Raw genomic sequence first — 23,263 nt, 5'->3', positions numbered from 1 at the left:
TAGAAGTGCCACAAACATTTATTATCATAAAACTGTTTGGAATAAAAGAAATTTGTTTTGATTTATCACAAAAATAAAGGACGAAAAGACGACGTATATATTGAAGTGTAATTAAAAATTATATGACAAAAAAAACTATAAGAATATTATTATTATTATTGTTATTGATATTCAACTGTATTTGATAATGCGCATATTTTTTTCCGTTACTCAATTACGAAAAGCTGCTGAGTCGATTTGAGTGAAATTTACATGACTAACTAGAAGACTCGACTGACATAAGGAATTTCGAGGTTTAATAATAAAAATCTGTCGGCTACCAAAATACTAACAGGTAAAAAAAATTACCAACTGCTGAGAACATAATCAATCAATCGACTATGGGATCATTCGAGTCTTTTAACAAAATAAAAACAAAACAATTACAAGCTAATGTAAACTTTACGTAAAGAAAATAAAATACAAAATAGATTAAAGGCATATCCTCAATGCAATCGCCAGATCTGCGCGCGCAAATAGTCGTGAACGGATTACAAACAGGATGCGCGCGCAGTGTCTGTGCACCGAAAAGGTTCTTTATAGTGGTGAGTAATATTTTTTTTTTATTTTTAAACAATAACTATAACAACGATATAATCTTTTAAATTTTCTTTCGGTCGTTACTGTTTCGTCCACATATTTTTTGATGATCTCATTAAAATCAATTTATAATTTGTTTTTGTGAAAATTTTACTACAAATATATTAAAATTTAGAAAATTTACATTATCTTTGTTGTAATCTTATACACAAATAACTATGTTATATAATTTTTAAGTAGAAAATTGTAGAAATTACAAATATCTACGTGTTACTATCAAGAGGGTATCAAATTTGTTATCTGTGGCGTATTCTCGATGTACGTGTACTATAAAGCACCCTTTCAGTATTATTGAAGGGGAAAACAGGTTTTTGATATTATACGTGCTAATATTCGTAACATATATTTTTGTGGTGTATTTAATAGCTGAGGGCACAAATATTAGTGTATCTATTAAGTTCTCAACCATAAAAAATATCTTTTAGACAGTTTTGATATAAATGTAAAGCATTTTAGAAATTTCTAGAAATACGATTCATTTTGGTACACAGAAGGTGAGTCAATCGTTTTGCGCGTTTCAATTTTACATTTAAAACTATTAAAGATTAACTATTTAGATATGAAATATATATATAAAATCTTTGAATAATTAATAAAGAGAATGTATAAATAAAGTTCTTTATAAATAAAAAAAAATATTTAACGTTACATGCTATTGCTGAGAATAAATATGAAGATGATTACTTCTATGTGGTTGTTTAAAATTTTCACGATTTCAGTAATGGCGCCTACGAAGTTTGGGGTCTCTAAGGGCCGGAGTAGAGACCAGGGTGATCAGCCCTCGAGCGACCACACTCCTACCTACCACAGCGAACATGGTAATAACGAATACTATATATTCAGTTCATTTCTTTATAATTTAAACTATTCTTATTATAACAGACTATCCGAAACCCCTAGACCATTATCATAAAATTCCTACTTAAATTTTACATACATTACCGTATGAGCTTTTAACAATGATACAGAGCTATAAAAATGTATTTAGGCTATAAGCGAAATTTTTTTTTTTTTTTGTAATTAAATATAAGTAACGTTGTGTATAAGGGCCATTATATAAATGTTTCCGACTTTATTTGGCGGTATAATTATATTCGTAAGGTGTAAGAGAATTGTAATGCGGACGAATTTAAGAGAGACAGTTTCTGTTACAAACATATGGAAGCTTGCATGTATGTATGTTTGATAGTTTATAGATTGAGATTTAGCACCTAATTTCAAAAATATTTTAAATTAAAAACATTGGTATTAGGTTTTGTTTGTTGCTCAACAAGTAAATGGTCGGGGTTTTTATTTGTGTCCAAAAAAAAAAAGTTCACAATATAATATTTGTGAACTTTAATAGCGTAATGTAACGGAAGGACCCAAAAATATTGAACGGTCTTTAAATAATGAGATCTAGACTTTCTCGAGTATTCGTTTAAGTGAAACTAATATTTTTCGGATTTACTACGCTTATTATTACATTTTTTTAACTAAGATGTAAATCTCGTCCGTCCGTGATCACGGTTGCTGCAATGTAACCGAAACGTCGGGAGTATGCAGTTTTTGAAAATAATAAAACACACGTAGTAATCCGAAAAATATTAGTTTCATTTAAGTCTTTAAATAATTCTAACAATGGTAGTATCGTAAAACGCAATTTAATTACCGGGTAATGCTGTACCGGGTTTGACTTTAGCTGCTGTTGGCACGAAAGTATTATTTTATTTCACTTTCTTTCACATAATACCTTATCATGTCGATGCTTTGATTTAGAATGTTTGTTATTAAAATCACTTCGAATCGTAGCGAATTTAAGTGTAAGAAATATTTCCAAGAAATAGCATGACGGTATTTTGGAAATATTTAATTATCCCAATAAATTAAGCCTTTTCGCTTAGGATTATATCAAAGATTAGGATTATATTAATTGTTACAAATGCTTACAGCGAGCACCTTGGATTCGCCAGTGCCATCGACCAGCAAGGGCATAGTTTCTCAGGAACTGAATCCAGCGGACATCTTTCCAATGCTAGACTTGGATGACGATGATGAAGAGGTATTTGTTTTCTCCAAAAGATGAATTGCGATAGAATTAACTTCTTTAATTCTTGCTTATCAGTCATTTTCAAGATGAATAAATAATTCTCAGACATAAATGTTGCTTTTACCGTTTGTTTTTATCATAACTACTGTTGATGAAACGAAGTTGTTCTAAATCTGTCCGAGTTCTCAAGTCTTTAAAATCTGTATATTATTATTGTCTTGGCAATTTATTTGTGAATACCTACGACATAATTTTTAGATCTAGCTATCGTATACACCAAATTTTTCGGGACATATTCTCTTTATTTCGATAATTTTAAACAATATTTTTATTTGCGGTACATTTTTCTTTGATATCACATACGTTTTCATAAAAAACGATATTTCTCTATGGCTTAACCTTTCTAAATATTGGTTTCTATGCGAAGCAGTCGCAACAAATTTTTATCAACCGGTAATTAAGATTATGCTCTAGGGGATGCATTTTCTTCAAGCAAAGTATAAAATCTCACAGTATTTTCGCTTACACGACCTCTCTTATAACCTTCTTTGACTTTGTCTTTCCAACACATATTCTTCATTATAAATATTTTAATGTTTTCGTTAAGTTTACCGGGATACCATCATCGCGTCGGAACAGCTTCGGAGCCAATTTGGAAGAACAACAGGTAATATTGTATAGATTTTTTAGTTCTCATTTTGAGTACTACATGAAATTAATATAAATATTGGAAAGTTTTTAATAATTTACTTAAAAGATTACAATAGCACACTGTAATAGATTTTTTTTTATAATAAATGGAAAAACTGGAGGTTTCTTACATTTCCAAACATAAAAAATTTAATGAATACATAGAATATGCCTAGAGACATTATATCGGTAAAGTACATAGTAGGAAACGTAGGTGTTTTAAACAGCAGCCACGCAAAACCTAGGCTAAACCTTATGAGAATAAACTTATAAATTTTCCAAAACACTTTGATACAATTAAAAATTTCTATCATAAAAATCGATGATCAATAGGTATTATACCAATCGTTCCAAGACGAATCGACATCCGCGATAGACGAATTAAATCAAATACAAATATACGACGAACCGGAAGTTCTCGAGGATGAGGCCAGCACCACCTATGACGCGAATTCGCTGCAGTTTGATGAAGCGTCCGTCACTGAGGAAAACTCGACATACTGCGCTGTACTCAAGAAACCTAAGAAGAGCAAGTCCAAGGAACAGGAGCTGAAAGACCTCAACATGTGGCAGGCCACCAATTACGAAGTCATGTCGGTGAGTGCACGACCCAAATACATGGTTTGGGAACAAAGCATTTCGTTCCTGTAAACGCAATGATGGAAAATACTTTTTCAGGACAGGTTTAAATATTTTAACATTACTAGTAAATTAAATCCTTTTAACTACTTCAGCTTATAAGAAATATAGTTAAAAAGTTTCTTTATAAATTCCTAAAAACATCATAGTAAAAGGGAATTTAACTTGAATTAAAATTCGAGATAAACTCCTTAGAGTTAAAATCTCATTTTAATTTCGTACACATAGAACCATGGCTTACAGATACGATTTAAAGACGCATTTAAAGTTTTGGACCATCAAAGGTTTAAATGTAAAGTTATATAAAGATCTGCGATGAAAGTTAAATTACACTTGAGGGGTACACCAGATATGGGTTCGTTAATTTCGCACTCGGTCGCCCACGATTGCTATAACCTGCTTCTTAATTCTAATCATATAAATAATATAGCATGTAAGTTCTATTTAGAATGTAGGTTATCACGTAACCAACACAATAGCAAGCCATTAACACGCTTTGCCTCAAAACTGACGACACCCACGTGACGTTTCCAGTAGGATCAATGCAAGGTGCTGTCAAAATTGCTACATCCCTACCCGCAAAAACTAGAGCTTGGCGTTTTTTAATATTAAAGCGCGAGTTGTTCTACAGAATCTGCTAAACCGAAGTGGGACGAAGGACGAAAAAATTAAATGGCAGGCAATAGCGACAGCAAGGGGGCTTTGCACGTTAACTGACAATTGTACTTGCAATGACTGCAAGGGCTCCTACCTTGTCGGAGTATCGGATGGGGACGCGGGGCTGGGCGCCGCCCCACTGTTCAGTACAATGCATTTGGGATGTTCCATACAGTAATTTTAAATGGAAATTTTCCCGGGGCATAATAATTATTTGCACCCCTCTTCAGGAAGCTACGGCTGAGAAGAAGACAACCCAGCCGGAGACTAAAAAAGATCATGGCAATGGAAATTAAAAGCCTTCATCGGTGCAATTATTGGATGAGAAGTCTTTTAAAGAACACGTTTTTGTATTGGAAACCGAGCGAATATTTTTGGCACACTTTAAACTTCATATAATCATGTATTTGATGTTATGTATCCTAGCTATAGTTGTATAATCATAGAAGTAGTGACAACTCAATGTATATTCTGACAGGTTCCTTCAAATTTAACCAGATCTTAATCACTCGGCCTAAATCTGTGTGACTCTGTAATTTATTTCATGGTGGTAGCACAAAACTAAACACTTTTACAATAAGAGTAAGTTGTGTGTGATAAATATTATCTCAAATCTTTTGTCGAATTTAGTTCTGCATCATTCCATTGTCCAATAATTAAAAATATTATAAAATAAATATATTTTTAAAATAATTGTCCTAAAAATTTGAGAGAATTGATACTTTAATTATTTTAGTATATAACGTAACTTACGTTCTCTCTGTGTTATTTGAATACACGATACGCTTATATATCATTCTACTATAGAATTTTAATTAATATTACACTAAGGAGGTATGATTTAAACTTTTATGTGCCAATAACAAGATTATTTAGAGAATCAAGTTTCACTTTTAACTTTTTAAGGAAAGTAAACACTGGGATTATAACCAAAGAATTGATGTTTAAATATTTTTATACTATATATCAGACAAGAATTCAATTAGGTTGTGTTTTATAAAAAAAAACTATTAACTCACTGGATGTTCTTCGAACGTTTTAAATGCAGTGCACTAAATAAATTTATAACGAGACGGCTTCATTTAAATGTTTAATATAAGGTATAACATTTTTCATTACTTTACAATATTCTTACTTCACTTTGAAACACGTCATTTTTAAAAAACCGCCAATTTAACGTTGACATTTGACTTCTGTTTTCATTCCGCACTGAATTCCTTTTTACAATATGTCGTTCAACAGGCAACTATCTCTTGACAAACTTTTTTTTGTATATTCTCTTTAATGTATAATTAAAAAGAACCCTTTACATTCTTATTTTATTTATCTATGATAAGAATTGTGTATACAATATTTTAACTTATACTGTAATCCCGACCTTTTCGAAATATATAGATAATCTCCATTGAAGGTCCATTTTAATATTTGTACTGATTGTAGTGTTGTTTTAAGAAAATATATTTTTACTGTTTTGTTAAGCTCTTAAGTTGCAATCGTTTTTTTTTTTAGTTTAATATTATAATTAGTAACTTAATAACCGATTATTCATGAACCCTTCTTCATAAACATATATATTAATATAAAAAATATTTTCTTTTAATTTAAAATCTCGTTATGCTAATAATTGATTGTGTTTTGTAGCTTTATACGCATGAAATGTGTTTAAAGTAGGACGGGCCCGAACTTTACTACCAATTAAAATGGTTTAGAGGCCTCTTAATTGTAAGACTGATTCGGTAATTAAAACCATGGTTAAGACAACCGTCATTGGTACGTAAACGATAAGATTGTAAGAAGTTGGATAATTATTATTATTTCTATATCCTTCTCGAACTTTCTTTTGTTTTTAAATATTAAAAATGTTTAAGCTATAAGATAGCCTTTAAGTGACGTAACTGTTAAACGTACATTTATAAACTCTTTGAATATAATTTCTTAAGTTATTTTATACAGCTGTAGTAAGTATAAATACTCGAACGATATTATAGTTCCTATATATTTTTTACTGCGGAATCTCCATATCATGGTCGCTATTAAGTTTAATTTTTTTTTCCAATAATTTCCTGTGTCAATTTAATTTTTAAATAGTAACGGTATTTTATAAATATGGATTGTATTCATTATATTGTAATCTTTCATATATTTTTGTATCCTAATTCTTAGAGTTTACAATGACTGTAGTCTAGTTATTTACATATTGTATATCTGTCTTTCACTTATACAAGCTCTTAGTAATTAATCGGTGTTCGTAGTTGATGTGTCACCTAAATTGTGTTGTAATAAATATTTGTGTTGTCTGAACAATTAAGTCTTTCAATTTAACATCCTTTCAAATAATATTCGAACCTGTATTTATTTCATTCCTCCTTGGTCTCTATACATTTTAATAAATCCTTCTGCTCTAAGACATACTAAATATTCATATAATTCACAATGCTCATTACTCTGTGATTATTATACACAATAGAAAAAAAAATCATAGACTCTATATGAGTTTAAATATTTCTCATATAATATTTAAGTTTTTTTTATGTTAAAGCGGGCAACCGAGCAGACGGCCTACCTAATAGAGGTAGTACCGTCACCCCTGGACATCCGCAATATAGTTTTGCGGATGTGTTGCCACCTTTCCTAAGGGAAGAGGGGAAGGAAAAGGTGGGAAAGGGAGGGAAAAGGTAAAGGGAGGAAAGGGAATTGAAGATTACTTGACGCCGATCCTCTGCGAGAGCCAGCCCATGTTCGAGCTGTAGTATCTTGACAAATAATCAAAAATTCAATTCTGTCTCTCTACATGTAACGACAGCAACAACTACAACGACGATGGGGAAAACTTTCACTCGTAGCTATTATGTCCATTAATCAATACATTCATTCTATTATTATTAAAATACATATCACAGAAAATTCAATATTTTTTTAATCATATTAAGATATATGAAATAATAAAAATATTAATATTAAGTATAATTAAAATAATCTACTAAAAATGTAGAAATCATATCTAAAAGTCTAAAAATAGTTATCGTAGTTTTTACCAATAAATATTTATATTTGTGTTTTTAACATAATTTTCTCCTTTTATACATTTTGCCCCTTGAAATATCATAAAACAACTTAAAAGGGAAAACTAATAGGTGCGCTGAAACGCTAACGTCAATGTCAATTTGGAATAACGAAATGCGACGCCAATAATAATCAAAGCACACAATTATGATTCTGTCAAAAGCGTGACAATTTTTAAAGTGAATTGTAAACATTATCCAAAAAAAGCTTATTTTAATTAAATAATCAGTATTTTTTTTTGAATATGAGTGGTCCTAACGGAATGCTATATGGTGGTGATGAAATAGGAGCTTTAGTGTTCGATCCCGGGCATCACTCGCTTAGGGTTGGTTATGCCCAAGAAGATACTCCTAAAGCCGACATCCCTGCAGTTATCGGTGTCGGCCCAGCAACTCACATCCCTGACGCTGAAGAAAAGGTCCCCGATGGAAATGTCACACAGAGCGGTAAATAAATTAAGCTAACTATGTATTTATGTATTGTCATTTTATTATACAAAGCGATGATTGTAATAGTACAGAGAATAATTATGTAAAGAAAGCTATAAATTATTTAAACTTAAGACTCAATATTTAAAAAAACTGAACCTATGTTTTCACCTCTATCGTAAACATAGCCTAAGCGTTTTCAAAATCTTGTTCTAGTATTCCTTGAATAGTTGTATTATATATATACATATATTGGTAGAAGTAAGGTGGGTAAGTTATTTTTTTGGTGAATTTTCTATCATCACTTAGGAATACCTTATTGTCTATGATTAATAGTAAGTGCTAACACAAACAAAGAGCCATACCTTTATACAGACATACCTTTGCTGAATATAAAATTAAGAAATTACTTCAAATAATTTTCACCTCATCAGCTACAAAGAAAGATGAGCTCCGGTACTACATAGATGTGACGGAGCTTCACGTACCCCGGCCGAACATGGAGGTTCAGACATATATGAAAGATGGACAGATCGATAACTGGGATCTGTTTGAGAAAATGTTGGATTACTGTTATTCAAAGGTATTTTACAAACATGTTTTATATTAGATATTTATGCAGTAATTATCTTAATGATCCACTTTATACATACCTTATAGATAGCTCTTTGCAGTGACGGTAAAAAAATATAGAATTCTTTATTAAGTTATTTGACTCCAGGTACTATAGATTGGTGGGGCATTGCGGTAAAAGCATTCCTATGACATGATGTTCTGTTCAAAGAATAGAATTTGTTTTTCAATGTTCGGTATTTCTTCCAGTAATGTCCTGTAATTCAGCTAAAGCCAGTATTCATAGTTATCAGATACGGGTTGATACTTAAATGTTGCCGTTACAAAATTACCACAGTTCAGTATAATAATTAATTATAATCGGTCTTAAAAATAATTCTAACGATTACAGTATATAATAATTAGTACGGCACAGATGGCGCCACTTGTAACAGTTCTGTGACGATGAGTAGTGAAGTATTTTAATCGGTAAATCAGTAGTAGCAGTAGATGCAAACCCTTCTCGTATCACAAATTAATTACTACATATTGTTTATACAAACTATTTCAAAGAATTTTCTTAATGACTATGTGGATAAATGAAAAATATTAATTTGTCTTTGCCTACAATGTTTATAGTCTGCATTTTTTTTTTACATTTTCTTCTACTTCTTCTTTAATAGCTTCAAAATTCAGAGGATAATATTATTATAATCAGGTTATATGCGTGACTCACCCTTATCTGTCTTATTAGATTATTCTATTCTGTTTGATCAAAAATATGTTTTAAAATGACACTCACAGTATAGGTTCCACAAGTTTTAAAAAATCACCGAGTCTATTTAGTTGAGGATACCTTAAATATGTTGCCGTTCCATTATGTGATATTATATATTATTTTGTTCGTAAACAATGATCTGTCAGCTCATAAGGAACTGTTAGGTTGTTGTAACTTCTATACTTCACCCAGGTGATAAGATCACCATCAGAACATCATCCGGCTCTCTTCACTGAGGCCGTGTGGACAACCAGGCCGGCTCGGGAGAAGCTCGCTGAGTTGTTGTTTGAAAAATACCAAGCTCCAGCCTTCTTTTTGGTCAAAAATGCTGTTCTGGCAGCATTCGCGAACGGAAAGTCAACAGCACTGGTGGTAGACGCTGGTGCAAGCCAAACTTCAGCAATCCCCGTTATTGATGGGTAAATAAAATTTATATATATATATATATATATATTAATAGAGTTTTTGAGCATGTAAGCTTCTGGGTTATCTGTTCCACATAATCATATCTAAGACTCTCGCGAGTATTAATTTATATGAAACTAATATATTCGGATTACCATGCGCTTTTTTATTACTTTAACAACATATCCCGACTTTTCGGTTACTTTGAAGCAATCTCATAGAATATTAGTTTGATTTCAATGTTTGTTCCGCTGTCACGTGAAATATGCTGAACGGATTTTGATAAAGTTTGCTAGTGATGTGACAGATATCCGAGATATATAGGCCATGATTTGTATTGGTTCGTAAACATACACATTAATAATTGCTTAAAGCCGTCAATATGAAGACAATATGAATGAAGCCGCGTCTACAAGACGGCTTCTTCCCTCTTTACACAGTTGAGTATAATATCGACACGTGACATTGACGAAATGTATAAGGAAACGCCACTAATTAAGAGAGAGAGAGAGATAGAAAGAGAGAAACTAGTTTCTTTATCAGTTTTTTTTAGAGCAGCTGTCAAATGTCAAATATGTCAAACGCAGCTGTCAAATTATTCTGACATTTGTCATATTTCGTTGATTGTTATATTGTCTGTGTAGTTTTTTTTTATTATTATTTTTTTTTTTTTAATTTTCCGCATGATTCTATAAAATTTATTCTAACTGATTAATATTCAGAAACAAAAAACTATCAAAGAATATTTATTTTTCCGAAATTAATGTATTTATATTATTATTCGGTAAGAGCAATTTAATTTTTTGTAATTAGTTCATGTACATTAGTCCATCATCAGCCTATCGCAGTACACTGCTGAGCAAAGGCCTCTTCTTACATGAAGAAGGTTAGAGCATCAATCACCACGCTAGCTCAAGGCGGATTGGCGATTTCAATCTTATAATTTGAAATTATCACACGACTATCATTTGTGAATGAAGTCTGCTTGTCGCTGTTGAAGTAAAATCAGTTCCAAGTTCTTCCTCTGAAACAATAGTGAATTAACATCCTTCAGCTATTTACAAGTAATGATAGAACATTTCGCTTGCGCGAGGTAACTACCGCGTAGTGACATCTGTGATTTTATTATTACACTAAATGTTGACAATACAGAAACCACGTATTGAACAAAGACTGCCCTGACTTGACTTCGCTGATGTCTTTTTTTATTCCCTCGCTAAGTTATTTTTAGATAGAATAAGCTGTTTCCTATTAAAACGTCTATCAAAACCTTATGCAATTATCTGAATCGTATAAATGTTGAGTGTTTTCCGTGTTGGAAAAGCAGATAGCCTTTACATGTACACAAATAACGGGAAAACAAAAAATACTGTGTACCCACAAGTATTGAAAGAATATACTTCAATAAAACCTATGCTGTGTTTTGTTGTTCACAGCGAAGTGTGGCAGGGCATATCTAGTATATATATATAGATATCTTTGTATACATAAGTGCATCATACAAACCCACAGATACGCGTTAACAAGTGCCGCAGCCCGTTCACCCCTCGGCGGCGATCACTTAGCGTCCCAAGCCAAACTGCTGCTGGCAAACATGCACATCCACATGCTGCCCTTATACAGCATACAGAGCAAAGAAGTCATACGTGAGAGAGAGAGAGCGAGATACACACCTCGCGTTCTACCAGCAGGTCTAACTTCCAGCTGGCAGCAGTACATGCTAAAACGGCAGTATGAGGACTTCGTTCACACAGTGGCCCAAGTGTCTGAAATGGTGTACGACGAACGGACAGCCGCTTCCGTTCCAGGTGTTCATTACGAATTTCCAGGTGGTTATCACCAGGACTTCGGACCGGAGAGGTTCAAACTGACGGAATGCCTGTTTGAACAGACTCTGGGAGCGCCGCATCTGGGTATGTGTTGAAAAATAATTTATGGTTATTAGATAAGGGTATGAGCTTGTTTGTAAAGTGAGGGTAGTTTTAAATTTTCATTATATATATAAAGAAAATTAAACGATGAATGAGTTTCTCTGTAAGAAAAAAATTTATTATTAGGTCTAGAAAGGTTATCTATGTTAGGTTCACAATAAAAACTTCACAAGACTAACAAGCACAGAGTGACGACATTCAAAGCTATTAATTTACAACGTCGATTCCAATATCACAATTAAAATAAACACGATCTATTAAACAAGTCCTCTTTTTAGCAACGGTTTCGTTTATACGATGTAGATTTTAAAATAAACCACAGATAAAAATATTTGTTGTTTATATGTGACACGTGAAGAAGAATAATAAATTTTCACGTGTCACAACACAACAGAGACGTGCACAGATATATGTAGGTAGGGTGAGCAGGATATAAAAAAAATATCTCAATTTTCATCATAATTTCCTCCTCTGAAACATTGATAACGCTCGCGCCTTATCAGTCCGATTAGAACCAAAGTCCTCTGAGTCACGGAAACACGATTACCATCTGTCCATCACCGCTTCATGAAAGTTATTTAAACCGGAATATCCGTTGGATATGTTAGTTTTTAAACTGACAGAGGTCAGTTTTAACTATTTTACCAAAACGTGAATCAAATGACATGTTAAACGTCTGTAAACATTTGTATTTTGTAGTGTATGATTAAAAGTATGTAAGTAAGAATTAAATAATACAGGTTTAGTTGTTATATGGGTAGGGTGAGCAGTGCTTATTTGCATCTGTGGTGTGCGCGCCACTGATATATATGCTGCCTTCCATTGTCAGTTTGCGCGGCGGCGTCGGCCTGCGACGCGGACGCTCGCTCGGCTCTCTGGGGCGCGGTGGTCGCGTGCGGCGGGGTGGCGTGCACCGGCGGCTGGATGGAGAGGCTCGGCAAGGAGCTGGCGGCCAGGGCGCCCTCCTCACACAGGCTCAAGACCAGCGCCCCGCCCGCGCACAGCGAGCGACGATTCGCCGCCTGGATCGGTACGTGACTGACACACACACAAACAAGTATATATACTAAATATATGTGAGTGTGTGTGTGATACGGAAGATGATTCGAGATCAATAACACATATGATTCATCTAGAAAAAGAAAAAAAAAACGACAATAAAATGTCTTTATTTCCAATATTTTAGTAGATCGATACTATATTTATCTTACACACATACATACGCTCGCACGCACACACTCACGCTCACATATACATATATATATTTCAGCGTCCTTTTCTAAGTTTTTTCTTCGTTCCCTCTGTCGTATCATATATCACACACACTCTCTCATGCATATAATCTCCAGGTGGGTCTATCCTAGCGTCTATCGGCTCGTTCCAGCAGATGTGGATCTCGTCCCAGGAGTACGACGAGGGCGGCAAGGGCCAGCTCGAGAGGAAATGCCCTTAGTACTGATAATAAATATATATTACAACATGGATTTTATTTATAACACTGTCATGAGATCTAAGACTCGATAGTATTCATTTAAATAAAACTAATATTTTTCGGATTACTACGCGTTTTTTATTACTTTAAACTATACTTCCGAAGTTTCGGTTACTTTGCGTTCGACCGTGATCACGGACAGACGAGTATTCTTTTTGTTTTATAGTAAAATACCACGTAGTAATCCGAAAATATTAGTTTCATTTATATCAAAGTTTCTAATAAACGTATAAATGGAAATGGCGTCTACAATTATTATTTATGAATAAATGACATGATATAATCATTGGGTTTTGCGTTAATTAGTCCGAAACAAAGTTTTCTTCTCTACCTCAATGCAAATCGATTTGGATACTATTTTATAAAACATTCTTAAATAAAGTAAATTAAATTTATATCTGTTTTATTTTACATATTTAAGACGAAAATATGTGTTCAAGAAAGTGCAAAGACATAACGCGGCAATGCTTGACCTCTACTGATATAACTCAGTCTTTTAAAATTGAGGAACTCTGTTAAATATGACATTAAATAATTAAAAATCATATGCACAGGCGCTGTAAGCACACGCTTCAAGCCCGTACGCGGGTAACACTGAAAATGTTTACAACTGGCCAGTTAGAAACATTGCTAATGAAATCTTTTTGAATTTCAAATTTAGAACTTCAGAACTTTGGTAACCTTATGCAGTATATTTGTCATTTTTTTCGGTTAATTGGCGGCAATTCTTAAAACTCGTTACACGTGAAAATGAACCTAAAGCGAGAAAATTTTCGGTCAATGATTTGTTATGACTTCCGTTGTGAGCTTACTCAACAACCCCATCTCGTGCCACTATTTACAATCAGTTATAAGAGTGACCTGTCAGCAGATACGGGCAAGCCTAGGCATTGGTATGAGTCAAGGTCAAAAAATATTACACGAACGTTTAAGCTTCAGGAAGCTTTGTACCACATGGATTCCCCATACTTTAGCCGACCATCAGAAACACCTTCGCATGGACAAGTGTCGCCAAATGCTGCTGTAGTTGACATCGCCATGGGTGTTGAAAGCTAAATATATTGCTACGAACCCGAAACCAAAAGACTATCAGTTTAGTGGGTGTTTCCTTTCGAGGATCGGCCAGCTAAGGTAAAGAAAGGGAGAAGTCAGAGAAAAATGATGGCCTCATTCTTTGGTCGGAAAGGTTATTTCGCAACAGTTGGTCTAGAAGATGAAAGGAAAGGAAAGTTAAGTAAAATTCGACAGCAGCGCCCCCGAAGCAGGATCCTCCTTCACCACGACAGTGCTGCAGCGCACTCCGCAAAACGGATTGTTGAATATTTGACTATGACAGGTGTCGAGTCACCCGCCGTATACTCTTGAGCTGGCGCCTTGTGACTTTTATTTATTCGAGGTATTTGCTTTACGGCCCCGAAGATGCGGTGAGAATGCCATAGAAGAGATCCCTTAGGAAGAATGGGCATGCTGCTTTTCTCAGTGTTTCTGTAGAATGCGACGATGTGTAGAGAGGAACGGAGATTATTACGAAATACAATAAAAGTATTGCCAACTATCTACATTGAGACTTTTTTCATTTTCAAAACATTTTCAGTGTTACCGACGTATAGGCTCGAGCTGCGAGAGACACTTTTGAGTAAAGTATGTTAAAGTGACCGGTTATAAGTCTTGATGCAACTATCGGTGACACTCAGAACTTTTTCGTCGTTTCAGACTTCACTAAACGGCGTATTAATAACGCAAATAGTGATGTATCTCCGTCCGAATCCATGTTGATAGTGACACGACACCACCGGTTCGAGCGAACACGCCGTTTACGTGTGTCCGGTTTTTTAAAGCACGTGTAAGCTCTTATGCTGAAACTACTGTATACCCGCAAAAAATACGCTAGTTTGAAATCACTAACTGTTACTACAAAGACTTATAAACATATATCAAAAAATTAACAAAAACGCCGCGGCACCAATCTTGTATAAAGAAACAAAAACCGGGCTGTAAAAACCGGAAGATGCCTGTATGCTTACACCGAGTTTGTACACAACGGACGTGGTGGTAACAGTTTTTCATTCACACACTATTCGTGACGAACATAGAGTAATTAAATTTACTTATACTGACTTATATGTGTAGCTCATCATGCGAATGGTCCAGATGTCACTGTGGACTGAAGACTAATTCCAAGTATAGCTGATATCTACAAATAAAAATTATTTAACAATAGATTTTCGATAGATTTAAAATAAACGACGTCTAGGATTTCCGGTAGTTTCAGTGATCAAAGGACATTATATTTACTTTGGTGTTTTTCGACGATACCTACTACTATTATAATAAAGCCATACTTGGTATAAAAGAACTTAATTTCTCATAAGAATTTAACATTCACTTACAATGAACATTTCTATACATTAGCAAAAAAATAGTTTTAACATCTGAGCCGTTGGATATAAAACTTCCTTTATTTACTATAGCGAGGATATTAAATGATTTTTTAGTTTGGACTTAGTTCTTGAACTGTACAAAGTGGCGGGCGAATTACTGCTGTGTTCTGGCTTTCAAATGACGGCACAAGAATACTAGTCTAATTAGTAATTAGTAATCTAATTAGTATTTATCTGGGTTATTTAATAAACATCGGATACTCTCTGTAGTATGTCCATACAAACTTGGAGTAAGTATAAACATTAGTCATTAATACTTGATGACTGTCTGACTAATCTCCTAATATTGTAAGGAAAAGAGCAATAAAATAGTATAATAAAGAATTAAAAATCGATTTACAGATTATAGAAATAATAAAAAAACATTAAATTATTATTATTTTTTTTAATATTATTAAATGTGTGATATTTTTAACATGCTAACTAAGGCTATTTCATTAATGGCGATTTATTAGTTATGGCAATAGGAAGAGACTAAATTTCTCATCATTCCATGGATTCACCGCGCGGGTGCCGGGTCCATCGCTGCAGGGAGAGGAGCTTCAACAGTGCCTGGGACTTGCGACCCAGGTGTAGGTTTAAGGGGCCGCTATTTAACGCGCGTTAAACACTGACCTTCACCGTCCAAGCTCCTCTCTTTATGTTTCAAAAACAGGAACGTAAAATGTCATCGAACTGTTACTTATTATTTTCATTAAATATTAATTATTTTTAAACGTTTTGAATACAGTTAATGTGTTTGCTAAAAGAAAAAAACTTTAGCCAAACTGAACAATGACAGAAAGAATGAAGATTGGCATATGTTTAATCTTAAAAGATAACCATTCATTTATGCTTAGAATTATTTATCAGTGCCATAAATTATCACATGCTAATACACATTAAATGTTTAATTTGAAACCATTATCAGGGACGCAAAAATAACACATCCGCCATTTTTATTATTATATGTTCTTTCATACGCCAAAATACAGATAAAAAAGGAAATAGTTTAAAATATTTGGAACAAAAGGAGGTGTTCTCCAACTTCCAAGTGACAGTATTGTTTTAACATGTCTGAAGTTAAAATAAAATATTTTTTAAAATAATTTTTGAGAATAATTAAACATGAATGGATTTAAATGAAATTAATATTTTCGGATAACAACGTGTTATTTTATTATTTTTAAATAAACATACTCCCGACGTTTCCGTTACTTAGCAGCAACCGTGATCACGGGCAGACGATATGTAAAAAAACGCGTAGTAATCTGAAATATTAGCTTCATTTAAATGAATACTCGCTCAAAATCTTAGATCTCATTACAAATAGACTTCTTTAACCCAATAAACAGAATTAAGGTAGTGTAAATACATATGGACAGACAGAGCTAATAAAAATGATCAGAGATGTTATAGGTACTTGCGCAATGACATGAGCTGCGTAATAAGGGCTTGCATCTGTTACCAATCATATAAAGTAGCACTGAATGCTGCAATATCGCTGAAGAAAAGCTTTCAATCAACAGTCAAACATGTTAAAGGCTTCTGCTAATTGGAGTAAACAAGCCAGACGAAGCTAAACCAGCTCCAGACAGGCACATTCCAAGAGCTATAAGAGAAGCATAACCTGATACTCGTAATTTAGGCAAGTTATTGTAAAAGAGATTTGTATGAGATTTAGTCGGTTTAATCTCAAACCATATGTTCATGGCAGTCAAATTTTTATTTAAGTTAGAAATGTCCTATACTTAAATATAATCAGAAACTAATAGTTAAATAATATATAGGTAACAGAGTTAAGAAATATTGTGAAGAGTATACTGAGATAACCCAGCAATGACATTATAGCGAGAGGATTCAGGAAGACATGTTGTACGACAAAATGGGTTGCCAACAACCAACTTGGTTACCCCGAAATCAGTTTAACGCCAAACAAGATATTGTAAAAAAAAAATATTAACGTGCCTATATCAAATTAACAGAGTTATGAGCAGTGCGATAAAATTAAGAAACGTCCTCGGAATAACTTGCTCTGGCCATCGTGAAACGAAGGTCTACTTTGACCGGTTTTGAGTATGAGGAGAGGAGTTATTGTGCACCTTTTCAAGCCTTATGAGATTCGGTAGAACGAAGCAAAAATTTTAATATTAAGATAAGTAAGGGAGAAATAACATACCCTACTGAGTGGAATTATCATAATTCTCGTAACCGTATGCACTGTCAGCATTCGAAGTGGTTCACTTATATCACTTGTAATATCAGGAGGAAGTCAGGATTTAGAAGGTTGGGTAAATAATTACCTCTGAGAGACGTGCTTTCATAGATTTTCAATATAATTATTGTAAGAAGTATTGAGTTCTGTATGCATAGTCCGAGTAAGCATCGTCACACTGCATACGACGCGTTTCCCGTTTCTCATTGAATAAACTACGTTAATACTATAATGTGAATATTTATTAATGAAAAACTATTAACGCTCCGTATGTTGTGACGATGCGAACTTGCTGTAAACATATAGATTTACATTTATTTTAGAATTTTGTTTATTTTTATGAGTATAAATATTCCGTACAGACGAAGTCACGGGTACAGCAAGTATTTTTTTATAAATTGAATATTATTTGTTGATATAACATTAGCACTAAAAGAAACTAATATTTTTCGGATGTACTACGCGTGATTTTTTTTTTTTAAAGTATGTAGTTAAAAAAACTAAAAGTTAAAAGTATGTAGTTTGAACCAAAAATAAAGCACGCGTAGTACATCCGAAAAATATTAGTTTCATTTAAATGAATAAAACTCGCGAGTCTTAGATGTCATAACATTAGCACTACTTTAACATTTTTTTAGGTATGAAGACGTTATTTCAATACAAGTAAATAATTATAAGAGTATATTTCTTCTATATATCGATTTTTTTTTTGTAGAAAAAAATAATAAGATATAAAAATAATTTAATGTTGCCTAAGACAGGAACAAGATGAGGACACATTTAAATAAAAAAATGTTTGTAGAATTCACATTAGGTCAATATTTTTTTATTACACAGCCGTTGGAGACTATGAAACAAAAAATATGCCAACTGTAACTAGTCTAGGACGATCGTGATTTCCAATTGAGACACCAATATTTGGATGACAGCAATGTTTTTGTTTTAATGCTTCATACGCACCGGAATCGTTGAATATTCTGCCAATGTCAACGTTTTTATTTGTTAGGCTAATTATAATCTGTATATACCTATTAAGTGTTTGAAATTGTATCTGTCATTTTATCGTATTCTTGTTTTAAGTGCTATATTTCAAATACTGTGGTGTATCGATTAAAAAAATAAATAAATAAATAAATAAATAAATAAATAAATAATCTTGAGTACTGTGAACACGAAGGAGACGCCAATGGTTCTTATAAACAGAATGTCCTAAAGTATCGACAGGATTAATAATGATAAACGAATCAAAAAAAGCTGAAGAATTATTTGACTTTCGTAATGGTATTAATAGGATTTAAAAATAGGTTTTTTTTAAGCATTTTATAGAACAAAAATATACAATCCCTGTCCCGTGATCCCACTGTCACACGTCAAGATGTAGTTAATGCATTCTGCGTGCATCCTGAGCGGTAAGAGAATTAAGAAATCTTTGGCGGCAGATGACAAATGAGAAGACTTAGACAGACACTGTCTTCTCGTCTGGCAGTGATAATTCATCATTAAAACATTAAAGGAATGAACACTAGTTTTTATGTAACTTTGTTAGATATTTATAAAATAATCAGGTAAAGTCAAAGGCTTTTTTTCGATATTAATGTTAAAAAAATTTAAGAAATAGACAACTGATTTAATTATTTATTAAAGTACATAGAAATAAGATAAGATATAAGAGTTTTATAACTAGCAAAATTATATTTTAAACAAAAATAAAATATTTGTAATTTAAAAGATATTTTTTATTGACATATATATAAAAAATCGAAAATATAAATCACACAATAATTGTTTTATTGACAAATCAAAGACACCAATTCCTTATTTTACAACTCTTGGTTTATATAAATTGCATATTGTAAACCGATTACGTAGAATCTGAGGCATAAAAAAAATCAAATGTTTATTAGCATCTGCCGCCATTATTATTTTATGACGCAATACATTAATGTTAGGCGAAATGTTTACGTAAAATTATTATCCAAATGGCGGCAAAAATATATCAATGTACAATAAAGATATTGTAATTCTTCACAAAGTATTATTGGATTTATAAAATTTATAATTCTATTTATATTTCAATGGTTTATTGTACTTGTTTGTTCTCGAACTGATTATATTGCTTATCTGTTATTACCAATGTCCAGAACACTTATCATGAGTGCATCCTGACACTACACACCGTTCGTTTCGAGTTTTTCTCGTTTTACTAGTTTGACGATGTTTATTCAAAACTGTAATAATATTACAGAGGAAGACGAATCTTGTTAAATAGAAATACATTTAGATATTACTTAATACTACTTCGTATAGTTATTTTTAAATAAAATTAATATGCTCTATTGAAACCAAATTAAATTATTTTATTTTTTAATGTTAATCAACATAAATTAATTTAGTATTTTCTTGTCATTAATGTGTAGATATAATTGTCTATTATCTAAGTTAATTTATAGTTAATTTAAATATTTTATTATTTGTGATATCGAAAACGGTTTAACTTAAAATGAGTAAACAAGATAATTTTCTTTCTCTCATAATACTTTTTCATTGGTAGATCTTAAATTAATTCGTAAATTATAGTATTTAGGTAGATTATTGAATGAGAAACGGGAAACTCTTCGTATGTAGTGGCGATAGACACTTGTGTTAAACATATAGACATTAATCTGTAACTAGCAGGACGTAATGGAAATTGAATATCACTAATAGTTATAATTATTCATTATTTAACTTTGAATATTATAAAAAAATTTGTTTTTGGTAAAATACCAATTTTATTTGTACAAGTCGTGGTGGTCTGGAGGTTAAAGGCCCGCCTCTCACACGTGAGGGCGCGGGTTCGAAACCTGGCAAGTACCAATGTGATCTTTTCATAGTCATATGTACTTTCTAAGAGTATTTAGACACCACTGATGGACGGTGAAGGAAAACATCGTGAGGAAACCTGGTCTTATGATTTCAAATTATAAGATAGAAATCGCCAACCCGTCTCGAGCAAGCGTGGTGATTAATGCTCTAACCTTCTCCATGTGAGAAGAGGCCTTTGCTCAGCAGTGAGCTCCGATAGGCTGATGATGATGTACAATATTTACTTATCTGAATCCAAACGAACAAGATCAATAATATTTCTAGTCTACACCCACATCTTCGAGCGAATATTTCGATTACAATACTAATTGCTATCGATAACCATAAAGCTATGCCTTATAAGATATAAATTCCTAGAAATAAAATCGATTATGAGATAAATTTTTTGAGATAAATTTATTTAAATATTAGATTATTTAAATATTTTTATCTCGTATTGTTAGAGAAATAAAAAAACAAATTTTATTTGACATCTTGTTGGTTTTGTTAAAGATTTCAAGGAATTGTTATATTTATTACAAGCTGATATTAAACATGGGTTAGCTGTGTAATCAGGTGTAGCGTACCCACCGTCGTTGGACACCTGGAAATTTTGGTACAGAAGTGTCATCTCGTTTGGAGAGTATATCGTTATGAGAACAGTTTAGTTCAGACTGAAAAGTAAAATTATTAGTGCTTGTCTAACCCTCAATCATACAAAAAAGGGAGTTATAACAGAAATTTGGATATCCTTTGTGTGAGGGTCGTACTGTCACAGCTGTGAAGAACATATAGATTTAGCAGCCCAAAGCTTGGTTTTGACACGACTCAGCACCTGAAATAAATACTCAATACTTATCGATTTTAGATTATTAGATGAAAGAATGTCAGAAAGACGTATAAGTTTTTGTAGACGAAAAGTATACGAGAAATTTAACAAGCCCTCATTGAATCAAGAAGATATTCACATCATACCTCGGAGTCATTAAAGACGTTAAAGTTAAAGTTCTGGATTTGTTTATAATAAAGCCATCATTTTTGTATCATGACCTTTTAAACTGAGGAATAATAACCTATCATAAAATAATCCTCTTGATTACCTTTTAAGACGACGAGTCTACTATTTATGATAGCCCCAGCAAGACCTCGAAGACTTGTATATATCAGATCATGAGATATACTTGTATCGTAATAAATAAAAATTCCTTGCACCTAAATTACATTCAAAAATTTTTGTACAAAATATTTGTAATTTTGAATTCTATACATAATACAATAGATATTACTTCTTCTTCAACGATTGTAGATTTTGTTAGAATTTTAGTCCAATTATACCTACTCTTAGTCATGATGTCTAAGAAACTAAAATAAGTAACACACTAAATTAAATCCTTGGATATTGGTTTTTCTTTAAATCAGTATTTTGCATTATGTAGAGACCAGAAACAATAATACATGTCTGTTAGAGTTACTGTAGTTTTAATAGGGAGATCTTTTTTGGGAATACTGCTAACGTGGGTGCGTAATATTTTATGAGATCTAAATATATCCCGAGGATTCATTAATAATTAAATAAAACTAATCTTTTTGAATTACTAGGTACGTATTATTTTAAAACTACACGCTCCCGACCGCCGACGTTTCGACGGATGTCTGTCCGTGATCACGATCGCGACAAAGTAACCGACACGTCGGTAGTATTTTTAGTATATAACTTTTTACAAACATTCACGAGACAAATTATAAAAATGATCACAAATCGATCAAAAATTATTTACATATCTGCCATAATTACTACTTTTAGTGTTTTCTTAATTGTGGCAATCTTATGCATACAAAATAAACACTACAATACGTATTTCTAAACCGAATGAACACAATAAACATATTTACAACAACAGAGTCAGGATAAAGAATCTATTAAAATATTGCAAGTATGGCGACATCCCTCAAGAAAACGTTGAGTATCTTAAATAAATAAAATGTAAGCCAAGGACATAAATACTGTATCATATTCACATTTAGTTAGGAAGGCGTTCGTTATAGAACAGAATTATATAGGTTTTAGTTTTACACAAAACTACTTTAATTGTTGTTTATATATATATTAGGTACAGAGTGGAGCTTGGACGGTGGAGGTGAGCGTTTAACGCGCATTATATAGGGGTCCCTTAAACATACACCTGGGTCGCATATCCCAGGCACTGTTGAAGCTCCTCTCCCTGCAACGCGATGGACCCGGCAGCGCACGGTGAATCCATTGAATGCTAAGAGGTTTCGTCCCGATTGATCAAAAAGACACGAAAAATAAAAGATGACCTTAGTGTTTATTCTAAGTTTTTATCGTCACTACATACGAAGCGTTTGCCGTTTCTGAGTCTACAACCTCTAATAACACATAATACTACAATATTAGAAGATTTACGAACAAAAAACTGTTAACGTTGTATATAAAGTGTGATGCGAACTAAGAGTAAACGT

General features: G+C 32.8%; 2 protein-coding genes across 4 annotated transcripts; both read left to right on the top strand.

Annotated features, from left to right (window-relative positions):
• Window positions 1-516: 516 nt before the first annotated feature.
• Window positions 517-6,946, top strand: LOC116776321 (uncharacterized). Of its 3 annotated transcripts, none has more exons than XM_061525423.1 (6): window positions 517-584; window positions 1,359-1,457; window positions 2,571-2,680; window positions 3,276-3,335; window positions 3,692-3,955; window positions 4,885-6,946. In XM_061525423.1, exons 1-6 carry the CDS (start codon window positions 542-544, stop codon window positions 4,948-4,950), a joined length of 642 nt encoding a protein of 213 aa, XP_061381407.1. In that variant the 5' UTR covers window positions 517-541; the 3' UTR covers window positions 4,951-6,946. The 3 variants fall into 3 exon arrangements, with proteins under 3 accessions (XP_061381407.1, XP_061381406.1, XP_032525387.1); XM_061525422.1 differs by having other exon boundaries at window positions 4,629-6,946; XM_032669496.2 differs by lacking the exon at window positions 517-584 and adding an exon at window positions 921-1,133 and having other exon boundaries at window positions 4,629-6,946.
• An 881-nt stretch (window positions 6,947-7,827) lies between these two features.
• On the top strand, window positions 7,828-13,289 carry LOC116776248 (actin-like protein 6A). Its single transcript, XM_032669393.2, has 6 exons — window positions 7,828-8,163; window positions 8,580-8,728; window positions 9,668-9,894; window positions 11,393-11,793; window positions 12,641-12,841; window positions 13,161-13,289. Exons 1-6 carry the CDS (start codon window positions 7,962-7,964, stop codon window positions 13,262-13,264), a joined length of 1,284 nt encoding a protein of 427 aa, XP_032525284.2. The 5' UTR covers window positions 7,828-7,961; the 3' UTR covers window positions 13,265-13,289.
• Window positions 13,290-23,263: the final 9,974 nt, after the last annotated feature.

The sequence above is a fragment of the Danaus plexippus genome, chromosome 28 (genome assembly GCF_018135715.1).
Source record: "Danaus plexippus chromosome 28, MEX_DaPlex, whole genome shotgun sequence".
Classification (NCBI taxonomy): domain Eukaryota; kingdom Metazoa; phylum Arthropoda; class Insecta; order Lepidoptera; family Nymphalidae; genus Danaus; species Danaus plexippus.
Note: the sequence above shows the minus strand (reverse complement) of the source record. Positions and strands in the feature narration are given on the sequence as shown.

Bases quoted from the DNA above. Each gene is read 5' to 3' on its own strand.
- LOC116776321 (XM_061525422.1), top strand. From the start codon at position 542: ATGCGCGCGCAGTGTCTGTGCACCGAAAAGGTTCTTTATAGTG. The intron at 585-1,358 runs GTGAGTAATATT...TCACGATTTCAG, and splicing joins CGAAAAGGTTCTTTATAGTG to TAATGGCGCCTACGAAGTTT. The intron at 3,336-3,691 runs GTAATATTGTAT...GATGATCAATAG, and splicing joins CCAATTTGGAAGAACAACAG to GTATTATACCAATCGTTCCA.
- LOC116776248 (XM_032669393.2), top strand. From the start codon at position 7,962: ATGAGTGGTCCTAACGGAATGCTATATGGTGGTGATGAAATAGGAGCT. The intron at 9,895-11,392 runs GTAAATAAAATT...ACAAACCCACAG, and splicing joins GCAATCCCCGTTATTGATGG to ATACGCGTTAACAAGTGCCG. The intron at 11,794-12,640 runs GTATGTGTTGAA...TTCCATTGTCAG, and splicing joins TCTGGGAGCGCCGCATCTGG to TTTGCGCGGCGGCGTCGGCC.